The 23,210-nt window shown below is 36.6% G+C and overlaps 1 protein-coding gene across 1 annotated transcript in view; it reads left to right on the forward strand.

The window, feature by feature from the left end:
- The first annotated feature begins 3,438 nt into the window (after positions 1 to 3,438).
- Positions 3,439 to 23,210, forward strand: part of LOC134752780 (ITG-like peptide) — a 36,354-nt gene continuing 16,582 nt past the window's right edge. The window contains exons 1-2 of the mRNA XM_063688482.1: positions 3,439 to 3,607; positions 9,512 to 9,653. Of these exons, the coding sequence (XP_063544552.1) occupies positions 3,467 to 3,607; positions 9,512 to 9,653 (283 nt within the window). The 5' untranslated portion in view covers positions 3,439 to 3,466. The remainder of the gene's footprint in view (positions 3,608 to 9,511; positions 9,654 to 23,210) is intronic.

The raw sequence follows: 23,210 nt of genomic DNA on the forward strand, positions 1-23,210 counted from the left end.
TAAAATAAAGCTTTAAATATAAAAATTTAGGCACAGATAGCTTATTTTGTAATGATCAAAACATGATATAATAATATAAAATTCTATGGAAAGGTCCAGATTGCCTGAAGACTTAAACACGACGACTTACCCTGCCTGTACCGTTTTGTATGTTATAGTTTACCACGAATAAATGCGATGATTTCTGATTTTTCTGATTTCGGTCAAGTTATGATATACAGATATGCATAATCTTTATTGGTAAAATAAAATAAAATACATTTTATAAGTCACTCAATTCTTAAAAATAGAATAAAAATAAAATTATTATTCACAATAATAAGTTAATATAAATGTTACAGCTGTTTAGAGGAAGTTGCGATATTAATGATCATTTCGCATAGACAGCATGAATACGTCGACCTACAAGCCAACCCCTTTCCTACAAGTATCGATTTTAGCTTTTATGAAAATTATACTTTACAAAAGTATGTCTAATGCAATCTTGCAAATTTTCCAGAAGGTTCAGTTGTTTGTTTTAATGAGGCCTCTATATTACCGCAACTTTTGTGTCAACCATTTTTTTTAACTTGTTTATACCTAAGATATTCGACTCCAAACATTGCATATTTTTCAGTTTCGCAAAAAAACGTATAGATTTAGACAATTGTGCAGGAGGCAGGCTTGGAAAACTGTAGACTATGTATTTAATCAAAGAAACCCACAATTTTAAAACTAACACGGAACCAAAGATACAGACATATAACTCCGTAATAGATGGATACAGTCTAAGGAAAAAACGTGCCTCGAAAATCGCGAAAATTTGACTCTTGATCAGATGGCGCCAGTACCTTTGGCCTACACTCGTATAGAGGGCGTTGACGGTTTTGTTTGTTATTTAACAATTTTAACGCATATCAGTGAAAGAACATGGGTCAAAATCATAAAAATAATTAATGCAAATAAAAAAACCATTTATCCATATTTAAATACATTTTATCGTATTTTTATAAATCTTCATTTTTAGTTTTAAAGTGTGTCGATAGATGGCAGTGAATTTACTGTGGTTACAAATTTTACTATGACAGTACCGCTCTATAATATTATATCCTCTTTGACGGGACTTAATCGCGTACAAACTTACGTTTATTTATGACTGACGTTTCGAACGTGACGTTACGTTCGTGGCCACAACCACGTAACGTAACCATGAATAAACGTAAGTTTGTACGCGATTAAGTCTCGTGTTAGTTTTAAAATTATGAGTGAAAATCGTGTCAGTTTAAATCAGTATAAAGAAACCCACGTAAACTATATGGGGCATTTTCTATGAAAAGGGACCTTATTGTCGATGGCGCTTACGCCGCACAGCGTCGCGCGGCATTGTTTATACTGGCGTAAGCGCCATCGACAATAAGGTCCCTTTTTATAGAAAATACCACATTATATTCAATTAAATATGAATAATTAAGCTATCGAATTGTGCAAGGCTGATACATCCTTAATATGATTAGAAATAAATAGCATTTAAAAACGACATGAACAGGGAGCGTACTTTTGAAGTGTTTTTTACGCCATTTTTCAGTGCTATAAGGAATTCTGCAAAACCAGAACAACAATGTTTATTAGGTTGTATTGTAAGCTTATCACTTATAAATAAGCTTTACAACTGAATCAGAATCAGAAGCATTTATTCGTGATAAACTATAACATACAAATTATAAAAACAGCAAAGAAATATAAACATAAAAATAAATTTATAGTTTAATCAAGAAACATAGAAATTACAATCGAGACGAAGGTTTTAAGATCTCATCCACATGGAACCCAGTCATTAGTAAGTGTAAGCGAAACCAAATATCGAAAGTTGAAAAATCGAATATTGTGAGTGTTGTGTGTCGACCCGGTAGCATCCCTAGTGCGCAAAACGTTCAAGTTAATAAACAAGACCAAGTGCGGGTAGTTCGAAAAACTCGCGCGCCTAGAAGATGTTAATGTCAACTTTAGCCAGTCTTCTCCGAGACCACGGGGACAACGCCGTCCTCGAAACGTCGGAGGTAAATTTAAAACTTATTTTACGCGATTAAGTCCCGTCGTTGTAAATAATAATGAAATATATAGTTTACCACGAAATGGTCCAGCCTCAGCATAATGCTAACCAAAAAGTCAGCGCTGATCTTCCGGCGAGACCATTTGAGGGCCTCGAACGAACTCAGCTGTACGACACGTCTCTGTTATAAAACTGAACGTGACAAATGTATACATAAATAATTAAAAATCGCTACCTATTCCCTTTTATTCCGTAAAAAGTGGTAACAGAACTTAATAACCAACAAGGTACACTAGGTATGCTATATTTAACTAAGATGGCGTCATCAACAATATCCCGGCTTACAAGATCTGTGTCACAAATTACAGCCATAACGCTTAATGGGAATCTTAATATAGGGTCATGTTTCGAGGCTTGCGAAGATTAATTTACGAGTTTGAACGGCTTAGTTATGAATAATTAATTTTATATTATACCATCTGCTTGTTGTTAAGCCCGTAATATGCGTATCGCTTTCCTAAATGCACTTAGGATTACATATATCATCTGCTTCGTTACAAAATTTACAAATATACGTATACAAAATCCTTGTAACTTAATGTACTTTATTAAGAACATATTTAATTAATTTTAGTAATCGTTACAAAATTTACAAATATACGTTTACAAAATCCTTGCAAGTTAATGTAATTTATTAAGAACGTATTTAATTAATTTTAGTACTCGTTACAAAATTTACAAATATACGTTTACAAAATCCATGTAACTTAATGTATTCAACTTATTTAATTCATTTTAGGAATCGTTACGAAATTTACAAATATACGTTTACAAAATCCTTGTAAGTTAATGTAATTTATTAAGAACTTATTTAATTAATTTTAGTACCCGTTACAAAATTTACAAATATACGTTTACAAAATCCTTGTAAACTTATTTAATTCATTTTAGTAATCGTTACGAATTTTACAAATATACGTTTACAAAATCCTTGTAACTTAATGTACTTTATTAAAGAACTTATTTAATTATTTTAGTAATCGTTACGAAATGTACAAATATACGTTTACAAAATCCTTGTAACTTAATGTACTTTATAAAGAACTTATTTAATTGATATTAGTATTTTCTTTTAGTATTGACTATAAAGGTGACGTTCGAATTCAGACTGCACCAACCAGCATTACTACTGCAGTTTTGCAGCGCGACATTACTGCCGACTGCATTACTGCCCTAAATGTCAAAATACCGTGCAGCAACATCGATTTAGACATTGGCGGTAATATTGCAGCGCGACATTATTGCATGTAACGTCATATTTAATATATCGCCGGTCAAACAACAAAAGACTCTACTTATCTTATACTGAGTAACATACACCTTTGCTGTCCCAAAAACCCATATTTAAATATTTTCTGTCTTGTCCACAGTACCACGATGCCCCTGAGCGCGTTTCTAATCGTGTGTGGGCTAGCCACGGTGCACTGCTGGGGCGGACTCTTTAACCGCTTCAGCTCCGACATGTTGGCCAACTTGGGGTACGGACGCGGGCCGTACCGCCACTACGCCTATGGCCAGGTAAGTAAAAAAAACCGGCCAAGTGCGAGTCGGACTCGCGTTCCAAGGGTTCCGTACATTACACAATTTAAACAATGTTTTTTATGTGAATTGTCTTGCGTCACAAACTTACACATGTATACCAAATTTCAATTTAATTGGTCCAGTAGTTTCGGAGAAAATAAGCTGTGACAAACGGACAGACAGACAGACAGACGCACGAGTGGTCCTATAAGGGTTCCGTTTTTTCATTTTGAGGTACGGAACCCTAAGAATAAAGCAAAATTGTTTATTACTGTTAAAAATACAGGTTAGGATCGCCTATTACATATTGGAATAACCTGCAGCAGGAGATCCTGCTCATCCGTAATGTTAGTAAAAAAAGTTATGAACAATTTGTGCCTCTCAATGTGCCTGCCTTCAAAAACTAAGTAGTTACCCGAATGGTTCTTAATTTTCTTATTGTTAGGTATTACTTAGTTAGTTTTGCTGGGCATTTTCCGCAAATCGACATCCAAATGTGCCTATTTTGCGAGAAACGAGGTAACCACCCCCGCTCCTCCACGAAGCCTAGCAGTCTTCAGGTTGCTAGGTGCCTCCTTCAGTGTGCACAGATTCCCAAGGTATTTGCTCCTATTCTACCTGTTAACAGTCTAGGAGAATGTGTTTTGTTGTTTCTTCTTCTTCCATGCACGCTCTGCACATGGGGCTGTCAGTTTTACCCATATTATGTAGGTGTTTGTTTAGTGTGTTATGCTCTGTTATTAATCCTACTATTTTACGTGGCTTCTCGGTGTTTTAGTAATATTTTGGTGAGCTTATGGTTCAGTTCCGGTAGAATTTCTAACTTACTTTTTGGCAGAAATTTGGTGATTCTCGGTAATGTCAAGGTCCATTCAGCGTTATGTGTACTCAAATATTCCTTGTGTAGAACATTAAATCTGCAAGGGTATATACGGGACCGTTCCCTAGGGAGATGTAAAGATGCTTAGTAAATCTGGCTTTGATGAAACGTGCTCATATCTCATATGCATTAGTTATGTTATGGTTAGTTAAGGAAATATGTTCTACATAAAGGATCATCTTTTTTTAGGGTTCCGTAAGTACACAAAGGGTAAAAACGGGACCCTATTACTAAGACTCCGCTGTCTGTCTGTCCTCACTCCTCAGGCTGTATCTCATGAACCGTTATGGCTAGACAGTCGAAATTTTTACAGATGATGTATTTCTGTTGCCGCTATAACAACAAATACTAAAAAGTTCGGAACCCTCGGTGGGCGAGTCCGACTAGCACCTGTCCGGTTTTGTATATTGACTATTACTGATTAAATAAGGCTAAGACCCGCTAAGATTAAATAACAGCTGTATATACCCGATACCCGTATCTATTAAAAGGGCAAAGGTTATATTTAAAGATCAATTATCATTCGACCCGTTAACTGACCTTTCCAAAGAGAAAATAGACCGGGCTATTATAGCCAAGATATTGATGGCGGAATATTTTTAGCCTTAGACTCGGTAATTCCAAAGAGAATAGAGCGTACAGAAGGTTATTGTCATAGTAAATTTTGTAGTCATAGTAAATTTACTGCCATCTATCGACACAGGATTAAAACTATAACTGAAAACCGGCCAAGTGCGCGTGGAACTCGCGTTCCATGGGTTCCGTACATTACACAATTTAAACAATGTATTTTTTATGTGAAACGTGAGTGAAATGTCTTTAAAAAACCCGTAGGGGTCGGATCAAAAACTAAGTAATTAAGTCCGACTCACGCTTGACTGCACATTTCTAATAGGTTTTCCTGTAATCTATAGGTAAAGATCTACTTAGTGTATTTTTTTCAAAATTTTAGACCCAGTAGTTTCGGAGATAAAGGGGAGGGAGAATGGTATTTTTTTTGCCTATTTTCTTGAATAACTTCTAAGCTGTTTATCCTAAAATTATTTAAAAAATATATTTGAGATCCTCACAATGAGCTCTTCTATTTGATATGTAACACGATATAGTTTGAAAAACTATTTATTTTAATTTAAAGAAAATAAAGAAAGAAAATACATTTATTTTAACATCATAAACATTGGACAAAACTATGAAGAACACATAAAACACGAATTAGATGCTAAAACAGGATACCCACTCAGCATGATGCCACGGCAAGCCATGACGCCCCATGAAAGCATGAATTTACTAATTTACCCCCCAAAAGTGGCCCCTATGTTTAAAATTAATTTGTTTACGTTATATGTCCGTCTTTGGGTCACAAACTTACATATGTGTACCATGTTTCAACTTAATTGGTCCAGTAGTTTCGGAGAAAATAGGCTGTGACAGACGAACAGACAGACTCACGAGTGATCCTATAAGGGTTCCGTTTTTTTCCTTTTGAGGTACGGAACCCTAAAAATAAATACAAATATGAAAAAATATATATACAGCATGACCTTAGCCATTGGACAAACCCTGAAATCCCACGTAGGGTTACTTGTCAGGAATGCTCTAACGTTAATATTTTTTTAATTAGAACAAAAAATAAATTTAAAAATAAATTTTCAAATAAAAATTAATTCCAATGATGGACAACAAAAGGAAACATACTGTATTAATAATTGGCAGTGTTTTTGACAACTTGTTCGAAGATGTGCGGCAATGATGACATTTGTCAAAAGTCAGAATCTTATTAATATCATAAATAAAAAAGATAATCAATAAGGTCGAAGAAGGTTTCATACTATTTATTACCTCAGGATCAGGAGCTATTAACACATACAGGCTGCTCCAAAGTAAAAAATCGTAAATTGTTAATTTCTTCGTAACCGCTACACCGGTTGTTATCATACTTGGTATACTGATTCTAAATACCCTAATGCATATGTACATTTTGGCTATGTCCAATGGCTAAGGACAACCTGTATACATATAGGTACTATATGTACTGTACATAGGCAAGTAATTTTTATTTTATATATTTTTTAGAACTCCATAAGACTTTGATTGACTTTCATGTACTTTCACTGATACATATATGTAAAAATTGTTAAATATCAAACGGTGTCGCCAACGCCATCTACACGAGTATAGGCCAAAGGTGTGGCGTCATCTATTCGAGCATAATTTTTTCTTGATTTTCCGAGGCACGTTTTTTCCTTAGACTTTACTTATCTTATACGGAGTTACATATATCTTTGGTAGTTCTAAAATTGTTTGGGGTTTTTCCGTTACGTAAAAAGTTCGTTCATAATTTAATTTTAGGTTGCGCTGGTCTAAATTTATACGGGTTTTAACTTTTTACAGGAAAGTAATACCCTATGACGTCATCTTTCTGTATTTTTCCAGCAGAATTTTTATGACTATCTCCACATTTTCCGATCTGATATCGGATGTCGGATAGAAGTAAAATGTATATGTGTTTTTCTGTATTTATTTATCCATTTAATAAATCATTATTAATAAAAAATGAACGCAAAAAAGCGGACTTGATGCCATACGTTTTTGTGAGATAATAAAGGAAAATAATACGGTAAAGTAATGTACAGGCAAATATGTTCATGTGTTCCTGAAAAAAATTTTAATCATCGTCTTCCTCGCGTTGTCCCGGCATTTTGCCACGGCTCATGGGTCCGCTGGCAACTATAAGAATTGGCGTAGGCACCAGTTTTTACGAAAGCGACTGACCTTCCAACCCAGAGGGGAAACTAGGCCTTGTTGGGATTAGTCCGATTTCCTCACGATGTTTTCCTTCACCGAAAAGCGACTTGTAAATATCAAATGATATTTCGTACATAAGTTCCGAAAAACTCATTGGTACGAGCCGGGGCTTGAACCCGCCGCGACCTCCGGATTGCAAGTCGCACGCCCTTACCGCTAGGCCACCAGCGCTTATACAGACTTTATCAGAATGAAATAATGATTAGGTAATAATACCTATTAATCTATTTCGTGGTTTCGTGGTATGTTTTTGGGATTTTCCCAAACATTCGTGATGCAAAACGAAAATGACGCAAACTACGCAAATGCTTGGTTTATTGACTGTAAGCTTATTTGTGAATAAAATGAAATAAATGAAATGCAAACCACGAAATTTAATGAAGTTCCTGTGTAAGAGAAAACGTTAACTCTTTATTTGGGTGAGACTAGGATAATAGCTATAACTCCATAACTTCCTGTATCGCATTTTCATAAAATAATTCAATTTGATCCCCCGTTGTATATAATCTGAGATGAAGAAATACAGTTTATATGATTCGAAATCTGACGAAATCATTCCCATAATGGACATATAGAGTTACACTTTACCCAGGTACCTTAAAGTAGATTCCATCAGGCCCCTGAAGGTCCCCTTTTGAGTTATAACTTAAATCGAATGGAAGGGTCCAGCAAATGCAATTTACGAGCGAATGTTTGCAAACGATTTCAGTATATCTTGAAAACGTGACTGTGATTTTGAACTCTATTGAAATACTTCAAGTATGTTAGTCAATGTTGGCTCTGAAATCTCTGAATAAGAAATAATATAATTATGTATGTGTGAATCGAAATAAATTTAGAACTAAATAACTATCAAAATATATACAGTGGTACTACGTAAACGAAATTAATAACTAGCTTAAATCTAAAATAGGCCCTTGAGGCATTGTATCAAGGATGCTGGCGGCATTTCCTCGCTGTATCGCAATGCTGATACGTTGTGCGAAGAAGCCGCCAGCTCTTCGGTCACCAGTTACGTCAACCAGACGCTTCGCGACTTCTGCAAACAACTTAATTGTGCGCGTGTATGTGACGTTTTCAATCAAAAGGTACCACATTGTCGCTTGTCGATAAGGTTGATCTCTAATTGAAGCTATATAGAAATGGCGCCTTACTGACAAGCGACAATAAGTACCCTTTTGTTTGAAAATGGTACATATAGTACCTAATAGTGTTTCTCCTGGAAATAACAAACTAAAACATTTTCTAAAACAGTTACTTTAATTTGTCCTAATACTACCTACATACTACATATGTAGGTTGTGAATCAAAATACTAGAAATTCATAGTAAGACCTTAATCTGTTAAACAAAAGCCATTGTTTCTTTTGTGCGAGCGGTGGGCTCCCATTTTGAGCGCAAGGCAAAGCAATAATGTCGTTTCAAAGCGGCGGTATCGTGGTGGTTTTAAGTTTCGAATGTGTTGTTGTGAATCAGACACAGGTGAAGAAAAATCGGATTTTAATACGATTGTACCAAAAAAAGAAATTCAAAGTGGCGGCCATTTTTTAGAATACTACAAATTCATATTAAGGTATCTTTTGTATCCTCAGATGTCAATTTTTATCATTATTAGAGCAAATCGTACGGACGTCGGACGTACCGTTTTTGAACTACAAGCAAAAAACTGAACAATAGCAAAAAAAAACCACAACTTGAATGGAGCAACCTCGGATTACAATAATTTTGAACCATCGAATTTAAACTATCTTGAGACATATTAACTTAATACGCGAGTGAAACCGCTAAGTTAGTTAAGTTAATTTAGAACCAAATGAAGGTACTATGAAGATTTCCCGCTTGCTGGGAATTAATTCCTAGAAAAAATCTAATTATACTAGCCTACTGGGCATGTAGTTATTTAAAAATAAATATGGGGCATTTTCTATGAAAAGGGACCTTATTGTCGATGGCGCTTACGCCGCACAGCGTCGCGCGGCATTGTATTTATATCGGAGCATCGTTTATAATGGCGTAAGCGCCATCGACAATAAGGTCCCTTTGTATAGAAAATACCACAAATAGACCGTAAAGTTCATAATTATCATGATCATAATTTAAGAGCATGGCTCTTGTCGGCTGAGTAGACGCCAGTCTAGTTCTTTAGGTCCCTGTAAGACACGACTAATGCTTTTCCGTAAAGTTCTCAATAAAAGTTATATTTTTTTGTTTCACCAGGACGTGCCCCCAGAGGAGGCCTACGCCGAGGCCCTCGAGGGTAACCGCATTGACGACGTTCTGGATGAGCCGGCGCACTGCTACAGCGCGCCGTGCTCCACCAACGGCGAGTGCTGCCGAGGCCTCATGTGTCTCGAGACAGGTATGTCTTAGATACAGTCTCTAGAGTCCTACGAGACCCTGGAGGGCCGACCCGGCGCACTGCTCCACCAACGGCGAGTGCTGCCGAGGCTTCATTTGTCTCGAGACAGGTTAAAAATTACTTTAATCCGGTTCGAAGTACCATTGGTGATGGATAAATAATATCTGGTTCGAAGAACCTTTGGTACAGAAAGGAAAACACTTGCATCCGGTTCGAAGGACCATTGGTTCAAGGTGAAAAATATTTACATCCGGTTCGAAGGATCATTGGTGATGAAAAACACTTACATCATCATCGTCATCCTGGCGGACTATTGTTAAAAGTACACAAACACAAATCTGGTTCGAAGGACCATAGGTGCAAGAAAAGAAAATATCCGGTTAGCAGGACCATAGAGTAACTTATACTAGAGCGGTACTGTCATAGTAAATTTTGTAACCACAGTAAATTCACTGCCGTCTATCGACACACTTTAAAACTAAAAATGAAGATTTATAAAAATACGATAAAATGTATTTAAATATGGATAAATGATTTTTTTTATTTGCATTAATTATTTTTATGATTTTGACCCGTGTTCTTTCACTGATATGCATATAAATTGTTAAATAACAAACGAAACCGTCAACGCCATCTATACGACAGTAGGCCAAAGCTAGTAGCGGCCTCTGATCGAGAGTCAAATTTTCTTGATTTTCGAGGCACGTTTTTTCCTTAGACTGTATCCAACTATTTCGGAGTTATATTTATCTCTTTGGTGTAAGCTAACTATATAAAAACACTCGTATACATGGTGGCAAAGAAATAAGTGCATTCCCGTTGCTAGGGAGGTTTTGGGATTATAATGAGCAACTTTTACTATGGGACCAACCCTGAAATCGCGAAAAAAACTTGGCTGTTTTATACATTTTGGCTGGTCTATTTTCCATGGGAGGGTAATTTTTTTTTCGCGATTCCTTGGTTGGTCCCATAGTAAAAGTTTCTCAGTATAATCCCAAAACCTCCCTGGTAACGGGTATGCACTTATTTTTTAACCACCCTGTATACAACGTATGCGTATGACCTTAAAAATAATAATGTAATAATTTTTTAAAAATTAAAAGAAATCTCTGGCATAGCCTAGTGTATAATATGTATATGTCACTATGTGTCTTTTCTTAATAAGTCAGAACAGACATCCCATAATTGGGTCACCGCAATCCAATATTCTGTAATCGGGTCACCACAAAGTTCCATAACCGGGTCTCCATAATTCAATGTTCCCGCCGCTGCTCTCATAAAGATAATTGAGTTGGTTCGAGAGCGACGATTTTTAGGGTTCCTTACCCAAAGGGTAAAAACGGGTCCCTATTACTAAGACTCCGCTGTCCGTCTGTCCGTCTGCCTGTCACCAGGATGTATCTCATGAACCGTGATAGCTAGACAGTTGAAATTTTCACAGATGATATATTTCTGTTGCCGCTATAACAACAAATACTAAAAAGTGCGGAACCCGCGGTGCGCGAGTCCGACTCGCACTTGGCCGGCTTTTAAACGAATCTGCATAACACAGAGTCTGTAAAGGATTTAGCACTCCGTTGCGTGTGAACTTTGTGTTTATTTTTTATCACACTCGCTCAGTAAATGTGGAATTGCACGCAGGCTTAGCGGCAACTATAGAAAAAGCGTTTTCCCCAGGGAGTTATGAAGTTTCTACCCGACTTAAATATTTATTTTATTCTTTTACAGCGGCGACAGAAATACATCATCTGTGAAAATTTCAACTGCCTAGCTATCACGGTTCATGAGATACAGCCTGGTGACAGACGGACAGACGGACGGACGGCGGAGTCTTAGTAATAGGGTCCCGTTTTTACCTTTTGAGTACGGAACCCAAATTTTTTTCCAAAAAACTTTAAAATGTAAAAACTGCTATCAGCCACGTTCATATAATTGAGGAACATTTCCTTTGTCTAATGTTCTGCCCCTAGTTATCCTACTTGAAGAATGACTCACGCTAGACCAAACCGGGCCCGGGCCGAAGCGTCCGACATGTCATTTTCTATGACGGCTGATCGGTTATCACGTGGTGCTTTCCATACAAAACGAAGCGCCGGAAACTCCGGCCCGGCCCCGGCCCGGTCTAGCTGGAGTCATCCTTAGCTCGGTAGAAGCTTTTAAGTAATTTTAATTGTAACGGGTCACTCACGTATTTTAAGTCGAAAAACGCTCGACATGTTTCACTCCATACCGAGCAGCGTCATCAGGAGCTTGCGTTGACGGTGACATATGTTTAATGTCTGTCTCACGGAAGTTTTGTTATTAAAATTTTAATTGTATCATCACGGTGAATCAATAATTAATGTAAAAATTCAATATATTTAGTTATCACTTTAATTCACATGCCTGAAATGCAATTTTATTAGAAAAGGTACTTTATTTCTATTCGAAAAAGTACGTAAATGGAATGTTTTGTTTCGCGATGTAGTAAAAGCCGAAGCATCCGAAGTTTTTATAACATTTTCTCTCAGTTTTCTTACAAAAAGTAAATAACTTATTTATATTTCAATAAGGCTTTGAGCCACAATCTCAAAAGATTCAGGAATATAGGAAAAGATTGTGTGTTCGCTTTATACAGGCTGTTTTTGAAGTAAAACTTCTTTAGGCGCGACAAGAGGGTAACTCTGATTTATTTTCTGACGGAAGTAAAGCTTAGTAGTGACACACGCACAATCGTCAAAGTGCCAACATAGCGATAAACATCAAAGAAACTACTTCAATCGCGCGTAAAGATTACATGCACACACTTTTTTTTTAAAGTTATGCATAGATTAGTAAAAGGCGGACTTAATGCCAATGGCACTCTCCTGCAGCTGTTTTTGTCATACGCGCCTACCAACATCCGATATCGGAAAGGTGCTTCCGATATATTTAGCCATGTCGCAGCCCCCCGTCAGCTGTTGGAGCGATAATATTTGTTTGTGTGCGTATGTGTAGGTGTAATGCTTGTTGTAGTGTGTGCGACCGCTAAAGAAAGCGTGTAGGAAGTTACACGGAGTAGGATGGAGATGGCAAGTGGGCGTTCCCGTCTATCCGACAGTTAGTAGCGACCGACTCACTTTATGCACAGACTATGCTCAGTTGTTGTGTAAACTTCATGCTCGAATGACATTCACGTCGTACGTACGCTCGTCTAACAAAAATTGATAATTAAATTTAAAATGCCGTATTGTGCAGTATTAAGCTGCAGAAATCACAGCGGTTAAAAAAATCTTTCACGTGGAGGTATTTCCTATCACCGGTGGTTATTTATTTAAATATAATCCAATAAATACGAAAAATCTGTTTATTTTGCATTATTTACGAATGTTCGTTAAGTAAATCTATATTTTATCAGTTAGAACTTAGAGTTCACAATCCTTTGTCACAATTCTTTACGTTTATCTGGAATATTCGCTATCCTAAATGTCAAATAACTTCGCTACTCAGATGCTGCGCAATGTCGATATTTATATCGATAAAGTTAAAGTTACGATATTTCAAGTTTGATGTTTGGTTCGGTAATAAATTATTATTTTAGACACGTTTCTTATTATTATTTGGGATAATCAATGTCTTAGTAAATATGGCAGCTCTGGTCATCAAGCACTAAGTTAAGTCGGGGTCATTTCATGGCAACCTTTCAAACCTTCGTATTCCTTTACATACGTTTTTGTTTTTTACACCCATCATATTTTCATCGTTAATATAATTAGACTAGGTACTTAATGCACTTATGCGTACAATGCATGCAATGTGCCATGAATAAACGTTTTATATTTTCTATTTCTTTATTATTTATTATTGTAGGTTACCACAAGATGCCGATATTAAAAATAAATGGATCAATGCTACTGGGCAAGAAAATTAGTTTCCGCAAAAATATAGCACCATTTGCTAGGAGCATTTCTTAGAGAAAGATTTCTGGGGATAAAATTGCCATATATCTCATGTAGCGTCCACACGCCTAAAACTTAGTTACTAATTTAGTAATTATTAGTGACATTCGGGCTCACTAAATTAATAAAAAGTGATCCGTACCACGCAAACTAGCGTCAAATATTGGAATTTTGCCGCCCCCCTTCTTGATTTGATAGGTCACAATCTTACAATCAAATCAAGTGGGATCGATGAGCCAGTTTCATGTATGCTTTCACACCATACAATTAATTTGACAATTTAATCAGGTTGTCCCGTCTAGATTGGCCTTAAATGCTGCTACAAGTAAATATATTGTTAAAGACGAATACTTACCTATGTAAGTAATTGCAGATTTGTGATTACAAAATAACAGCAATACCGAGTTAAAAGAACCACCTTTAAAGAACTATGATTTTATCTGTTTGACTTTAAGATATATTTAATGTTCACATTAACAACCTAGTTGGTCAATTAATAAGAAACAAATTTCTAGTTAGATATTTGTTGTACTGTACTACATATTATTTTTCATACAATCACAATTATCACTACCTATATTATAATCATAAATAAAGTATCATCTAAATGTGTTAAAACATACGGTACTTAATGAAATATCAATACCTAACTGAACACACAAATATCGATAAAACACTCCGATTACACTGTCCCCTCCCTATATCGTCGAATGGAAAGAAGTTCCAACGGTTAGCTACTCGCAGGCGTGTAGAGATCTCGAAAACACCAGTGTAACGTGACCGTGAGATCCGTAACAAACCATGCGTAATTAGACCTTACTTATACTGGTTTTTTAGCCCTTTTCTCGCCTGTAATAAGTAAGTGATTTTAAAATTATATAAAATAACGCCATCTGGTGTTGAGTAGTTGTATTAGGTGAACGTTGAGCGAGCCTTTGTGAGATGAATGAGATAATGAAAGAGTCGTATGTCATATAGCTTTGACATTATATTTTAAACCGTCACTCATGTAGCCTACAGTTGATATTCGTTCGAGAAATGTCCACTGGTAATAACCTTTTGGTATGGAAAGTTGCTACGAATCAGAGCAATTTTGTAAGTGTGTGACATATTTTAACGTGGCTATGAATGTGTGAGTTTAGCGACACTGGTTTTCATACTAAATAGGAGTCATTTCACATCCACTAGTTTATTAATTCGTGGGAAGTTATAACTTCCCGGATGTAGGATCCTACATCCGATATCGGATCGGATAATGTGAAAACGCTCTTACGCCAAGCGAACGACTGTTAAAAATGACCAAAAGGAATGATTGATTTTTATGGCGAGATATTCGACTTTCGACCGATTATTTCATAAAGTATTCCCTGCATCAAAAAACCTTTAGAAACCTTGACCTTTCTTGCGCGGGTATCTTCAATCTCTCTCTCTCTCTTTCTCTTTTTTTTTTGTAATTTTGACATGTAATTTTATAGTGTAAGTGTAACATACCATGTATGATATAATAACATGTAAGCGCCTTGGTTATAGACTGTAAGCTTATTTGTAAATAAATAAAATGAAATGAAAAATAGCGTAGGTTACAGTCGGTGGCAGTGTTTTACCACAGAATAAGAAATAGGATTATCATACAAAAAGGCCACGCACCGCCACGCCCCGATTCGTAAATCGAAGTACCTCGCCCCGCGACAGCAGATTGACGGCCGTTTTCCGACCGCTCAGTACTGTTTTTTAGCAACTTACTCACACAATGACGCATGCCGCGTGTACAGACGTGCCGTTCACACATAGAAACGCGAATGATTTTTGATGTATGGCGTGTCCGCCCTCGGTCTCGGTCGCCGTCACACAGCACGGCACGGCACGTAGTTTTGCCTCTACGAAGCATTTTCGCTACATACCGGGCAACCCGGGTTATCTTAATAACAAAACTTCCGTGAGACACAGACATATTAAATATATTAATAACGGGTCACTCACGTGTTTTAAGTCGAAAACGCTCGACATGTTCCACTTCGTACCGAGGAGCGTCATCAGGAGCTTGCGTCGACGGTGACACGTGAGTGACCCGTTATTAATATATTTAATAACCCGGGTTATCGGCTACAACGTAGCGCTACGACCATAGCTCAGCGATGAATGTGTTAACAAGTGTATTGTTAGAGGCTTACATTGAAGAAAATAGATTTTCAGTTTCATTTACATAACTCTTTTTACAGGTTATTTAATAAACACAAAGTATGTAACTTCGTATAAATAAATACTAAGAAAAAACGTACCTCGTAATATCGAGAAAAAATTATGCTTCAATATATGGCACTATACCTTTGGCTTATGCTCGTGTAGATGGCGACACCGTTTGATATTTAACAATTTTATTTTAACATATATCAGTGAAAGAACATGGGTCAAAGTCATTATGGCGTTCTAATAAAAAAAATCCGGCCAAGTGCGAGTCGGACTCGCGCACCGAGGGTTCCGTACTTTTTAGTATTTGTTGTTAGGTATAGCGGCAACAGAAATACATCATCTGCGAAAATTTCAACTATCTAGCTATCACGGTTCATTAGATACAGCCTGGTGACAGACAGACAGACGGACAGCGGAGTCTTAGTAATAGGGTCCCGTTTTTACCCTTTGGTACGGAACCCTAAAAATAATGTATGTATATTGTTTTTGATATTTTTATTCATTTCCATTTTTAGTTTTACTCCTGTGTCGAAAGATGGCAGTAAGAATACACACTATTCTATTTGATAAACATGATTCAGAATGACATCATTATTTATAGCTAAACTAACATACCTATAGTTTTAGCTGATTTCTACAAAAGACGTAAAAATACACATTCCTCGAAGTATGCAAATTAAACCACGCTTGCACATGTTTATATTTAAATGAGTTCAGAACAGAGACCAGTAAGTAGTTAAAGACTGCCAGTGTGCCAAAATAGCAGGTACGTTGACTTCTAGAAATCGATTTTCGCACAAGTCATCTCAGATATGGGTATATTTGGTATCAGTGCATTCAGTATGATGCCCTGAACACAAATATATGAGATGAAAAGCGCGAAAATAGTGGGGGTAGTAACTGTGTCGTCAAAGAAAATATTTTATAACATTTTCACTACTTGGTCTAACAAATTATTAGAAAACGTCCAAATTTCAGAATGCAGTTGACTTTAATATGCTCTAGAATGAAAACGACTGAATGCATGGATTATTCCAAAATAGATACCAAGTGACTGAATATTTTCTATAATATGTTCAAAAATAAATAACCAGATATATGAAAAAATAAGAGAGATACATTAATTTGAATAACAGTATACTTTTCTGTTAAATACTTAAATAAAACCTTGTAAAAAAAACAGATAAATGCCAAATGTATCTAAAATAATGACTGAAATACATCGAGCTATGTCGTAAGTCGAGTTTGTATTATACCTACTTTAACCGAGTTCAACGAATTATTTTAATATCACTAAGTATTACTCCAAATACTTTATCATTCACACGTGGTTTTTAGTGATCGATGCAGTCTCTATCAAATATTCGTCTCTAATCCTTCTTAGATTACCTTCATAGATTTACCTGCTTAATTCTTAGAAATACCTGACGTGCAAGATTTTCGCCTGCTTGATTCATACGGGGTGAAATTAATCACCAGCCACTCAGCGGTAGTGACTTTATAGGAATACTAAACAACTTTTATTATGGGACCAATGCCGAAATCGCGAATAAAATGTTACTGTTTCATACATTCCGGCTGATGTACTAATGCCGCCGCTGATTTCTATGGGACAGCCAAATTTTTTTTCGCCAATAAAAGTTGTTCAGTGTGACCAAAGAGGATATAATAAGATAGAGCAGTACTGTCATAGTAAATTTTGTAACCACTGTAAATTCACTGCCATTTATCGACATACTTTAAAACTAAAAATGAAGAGTTATAAAAATACGTTAAAATGTATTTAAATATGGATAAATGATTTTTTTATTTGCATTAATTATTTTTATATGATTTTGACCCATGTTCTTTCACTGATATGCGTTAAAATTATAAATAACAAACGAAACTGTCAATGCCCTCTATACGAGAGTAGGCCAAAGCTAGTGGCGTCATCTGATCGAGAATCAAATTTTCGTGATTATCGATGCACGTTTTTTCCTTAGACTGTATCCATCTATTACGGAGTTATATCTATCTTTGGTGTGACCTATAAAGTCACTACGCAGAGTATAGCTGGTGGCGACTGTACCTACATAATTTTAGAAGGAATAGTTCAGTCACCTAAAATTTAATAAATTAAATGCGATGTTTACACAAAACAAACAATCTAATGGACGCCGCGCCCATTCAAATTATTTTAGACACTCTATTTGATTAACTGGAACAAAGTTTACAAAATAGAACAAAATGGAACCGGGGAACGAAATACAGAGTGTTAATTAAGTCACCTGCAATAATTTACAGATGAATATATATAAAAATATCAGGATTCGAATTGATGAAGTCACTAGGAGAAAATTATTACGCTGTCTGAACCTGAAATACAAGATGAAGATGATGAAAAGAGACTTCGCTATTATACATATAGTGACTAACGTATAGCTTGTATGGTTATAATTATCTTGAGATATTTATACTTGGAAATAATAATGTAGTAGATAGGTACCTTAATTTTTTTTTTTTTTTTAATTATAAACTGATCGGCGATTGGCCCTAGTCACACCTGATGGAAAGTGAAGACAGGGCCTAAGATGGAGCTCACCGGTTCAGTAACAGCCTATTCACTCTTGTTTTAAAGAGACCGAGGTCATATTGATCAGGGAATACAGATGGCGGGAGCGCATTCCATTCCTTAGCCGTCTGTACCAAAAAGGTGGAGGCAAAACGTTTCGTCCGAACGAATGGAATGTGGACCACGAACGGGTGCATTCGCTCCCCGCGCCTGGATGTCCGATGATGAAAAGGGGAAGGTGGGATCAGGTCGTGTAGTTCCTGTGCGCACTCTCCGAAATGTATCCGATAGAACACCGATAGGCAAGCGACTCGACGGCGATGCTCAAGGCTCTGTATCCTTGACTTGACAGATGGGTCATCGCCAAAGAGTCTATGAGCCCGGCGCTCTATTGAGTCCAGTTATTGTCCTTGCCTTAAGTTACCTTTGTAAGGAAGAGCGGTATCACCCAACACAAGCATTTATTTTGCTTACATGGAGGCTCCACCCCTTTCATCATTTTTTAAGTGTTTTTGTAAATAATTTAGAATTATTTTTTTTTAATTTTCTAACGTAAAAGTGGTATTTGAGTAAACATATCTGTTTTCTCTTTAATTTCTTGAAACGGGGCATTGAGGTCTACTTCTAACATCGAAAATAGGAATATCGTTATCAGTCTGTGTCTTCTCTCGCGTGCTTGCGTAATTCGAGTGAAAAAGACGCAATAATGTTTAACTATTTGCGATTTTCTAGTACCAAGAAAACTTACTAAAATTTTGCAAAGGAAATTCAAGAATTCTGTTCAATCAACTTATGGATTTTGAAATGTTTTAACGAGACATTTTATCCCAATTAACTTTAAAATGGGTCAGACTGATGAAAAGGGTTTATAATAGAGTTGGTTTTAAATTGTTTCGCAACTGTAAAATAAAACAATATTTTCGATGCATCTTTATTAAGTAATCATACACGGTGATAACGGTACGCTTCCGCAGCGGCGTGTCTCAAACAAAGCATATTATTACTAAACTTTAAAAGTTCCCATCCTTTTGGACAGCGTCCCCCAAGTAAGGATCCAAAAGTACCTCTTTTGTTTCGCAGGCGTATGTTTTTTTCGGCATTCGGAGCGTAGTCTAAAGTAATAGGAGCAACTTCGCTGTTATCATCAACATATTCGGGAATTTTCTTGTTAATTTCTAGAATATCTTCGACATTTTCCATTTTATTTTCGTCGGCGTTAAGAAAATTGTTTGCAACTTTATTGACATTTGCTGATTCTTTTGTGTTAAAATCTGTAGGAAAATCGTCATCTGCGATATCAGTTTCAAAACTACCTGATGCGGGATTTTTCTTATATATGATAAAGGGTATATTTATTTTATCGTTTGCTTGGTGATGTATGACCATGGCCATATTAAAATTGATGATTAACGACGCAATTAAGAGCGTAGTTGTTATTTTCCTCATATTGATATCTGAAAATAATAATCATTTGTTATTACATATTTCCTGTTTTGTTTATAAACATACGTTTCTGTAATAATTTTGGTAAATAATTCATTTTTGATAACAAAACTTCCGTGAGACACAGACGTATAACGCGAGCTCCCGATGATGCTACTCGGTAAGGAGTGAAACATGTTTAAAGATTTTCAAAACACGTGAGTGACCGTTTTAATATATTTAATAAATAATAACTCATTTTTGCCTTATTTGCTAAATATTAGCGTAAATTTCATATCTGTTTATTATTATAGGTATGCGTGTTAGTCACTATGTAATAGGTATTTATCATAATAGAAGTACAATGCGCAACAATAGGGGATTTTCATCTAGGGTGCATTGGGATAAGATTGAACGGGTTTTTCGTGCGGGGTAAGATGAAAAGTGGCCCGTAATGCTTCGGCATACTGACGATTCTTTGTCTTACCCCTCATTGAACTTACCCCAACGCAGGGTGCCGAGACCGAAGACCGAGAAACCGAGCTTGCCGGGGACTCTTAAAATACTCCCTTCGGTCGTGTTTTAATCTATCTTTACTCGTTGGGAATTTCCTCTTTTTCGCACATGTGACACTTGTATGTACAATCGAAGGCAAAAATATGGATACAGACAAATGGCTCAAAAATATGTAAACACGACTTTATTGTCTAAGGTGTAAGAGCGTACACATATTTATGAAACTTTGGGAATGTATATATATTTATGCCCTTGACTGTGTGTACTGTGATTTTGATCGCCACAAGTCGATCAAATAATATAAGCATCAGTAAATAAACCATAAAGCAAATAAACAATTGTTTTACCTTATACTGTGACGTGGAGAGGAAGTTCACTGTAGTTAAATGTAAACTAATGGTGATCCATGAGATCGAACCACTTATATATTAATACCAAAGAGAAATAACTAGACATAGAGTGCTCACTCCCTACATCAGTTTTGTTACCAAAACCAAAGATAGATATAACTCCGTAATAGATGTATACAGTCTAAGGAAAAAACGTGCCTCGAAAATCATGAAAATTTGATTCTCGTTCAGAGGGCGCTACTAGTTTTGGCCTACAGTCGTATAGATGGCGTTGACGGTTTCGTTTGTTATTTAACAATTTTAACGCATATCAGTGAAAGAACATGGGTCGAAATCATAAAAATAATTAATGCAAATAAAAAAAATAATTTATCTATATTTAAATACATTCTATCGTATTTTTATAAATCTTCATTTTTAGTTTTAAAGTGTGTCGACAGATGGCAGTGAATTTACTGGGGTTACAAAATTTACTATGACAGTACCGCTCTAGTATAAGTTACTCTATGCCAAAACCAACGTATTAGGTCGTAATCGACATCTAGCGTCAAGTAGCGGAATTATCAGTACTGCTACTGTATTCTTGCCAAAGTATATAAAAGTAAGAAGGATTTTAGTTATGACACCTGTCCCTTTTTAGGTGGAATATTGAGCGTTGGGAGGTTTTCTAAGCACGAGGTTTAACCAAACTTAGCTATCAAGTGAAACACAACATTTATCACCACACAAAAATTACAAATGAAATCCAAATGAATTAACCCATTCAGCGTTAATTACGACAAGCTGTCATTTTGCGTCTACGAAGTACGAAGCATCTTCGCTACATACTGGGAAACCCGTGTCATCGGCTACGACGTAGAGCTACGACCGTAGCTCAGCGGTGAATGTTTTAAATGTCAATTAGTTTGCATCAGATTACATTGCTACTTGTGGATTAGCATTGTAACTTTTTGATCAGTTTTTGAAGAATAAAACCTGTACGAGCTGGTGTGATGAAAAATATATTTTAGTACCTAATTGTCTGCCTTGATCTGTCCTTGCCCTTGGTACTGAATATAAATACAACCTTCGCTACTTCTGAATAACTTAGCAAAACACTATTGGATATCTATATTTAGCATTATTGCTAGATTAGCATGACTTGCTCACAAGAAAGTGAATTAAGGCTTGGCCAAACACACGGCCTGACGCAGCGCCGCGTCCGCGCCGCGTCCACGCGGTCCGCGCGGCGTGGACGCAAGGGGCCGGCGGGACGTAGTCTGTTTGACGCCGCTAACCTGTTAGCATGGGCGGCGGTCGCCACCGCGACCGCGGCGCTGCGTCTTGCCTTGTGTTTGGCCAAGCCTTTAGCTAGTTTCAAACTAGAAGAGTTATTTTATTATTATTATTTTCCTTAGACTATTTGAGTATCCTACTGCTGGGCAAAGGCCTCGCCCCTGGTTCTCCATAACTCCCGAATTAGCGCTTCTTTGAATCCTGACAGTTGTTAAGGAAGGCGTCAAAGTCCCGCCAGCGCCATCTCCGCTTGAGTTTGCCCCGCCCACGCTTCTTGGTCGGCATTCACTTGGTGGCTATTGTTAGCCCACCTAGCCGGATGCTTACGAATAAACCCTTTGAATGGCATAGTATTTTAGAGTTCAGTACCTCAAAAGGAAAAAACGGAACCCTTGGGATCACCGATCACTCGTGCGTCTGTCTGTCTGTCTGTCTGTCCGTCTGTTACAGCCTATTTTCTCCGAAACTACTGGACCAATTAAGTTGAAATTTGGTATATGTAAGTTTGTGACCCAAAGACGGACATGTAACGTAAACAAATGAATTTTAAACACGGGAGCCACTTTTGGGGGGTAAATGAGAAAATTAAAAAATAAAGTTTTTCGAACTATATCGTATTACATATCATAAAAAAGAGCTCATTGTGAGAATCTCAAATATATTTTTTTTATAATTTTAAGATAAACAGTTTAGAAGTTATTCAAGAAAATAGGCAAAAAATGACCATTCCCCCCTTTATCTCCGAAACTACTGGGCCAAAATTTTTGAAAAAAATACACAAAATAGATCTTTACCTATAGATCACATTAAAACCTATTAGAAATGGGCAGTCAAGCGTGAGTCGGACTTAATTACTTAGTTTTTGATACGACCCCTACGGGTTTTTTAAAGACATTTCACATAAAAAATACATTGTTTAAATTGTGTAATGTACGGAACCCTTGCAACGCGAGTCCGACTCGCACTTGGCCGTTTTTCTTCCTTAAAACATCTATATACGATTCTGTCATAAAAAAGAAACGGGTTTACTGATAAAAGCTATTGGAAAAAGTTTGGGCCTTTCTATCACTATCATCCATAAAGCGTATAGAAAGGGTTTGCCCGGCATTTTTCCCCCAAGGACGAAAAAGTGTGCAGTCTTTCTCACATCGATTTTCCACCCACGTCATGAAAACGTGTTGACGTTATCCAATGTTGCCAATATATGATTAGGCGAGAGTAGGGCTTAGAATTACTAATATATTGAGGGCCTAACACTCTTTGGTAGAGAAAGATAGTCTTATTGCGCTTGCTATATGCTATATTCTTTGTCCTTATCTCCGACTAGGTGGTA

This window comes from Cydia strobilella, chromosome 25 (genome assembly GCF_947568885.1).
Source record: "Cydia strobilella chromosome 25, ilCydStro3.1, whole genome shotgun sequence".
Taxonomy (NCBI): Eukaryota; Metazoa; Arthropoda; class Insecta; order Lepidoptera; family Tortricidae; genus Cydia; species Cydia strobilella.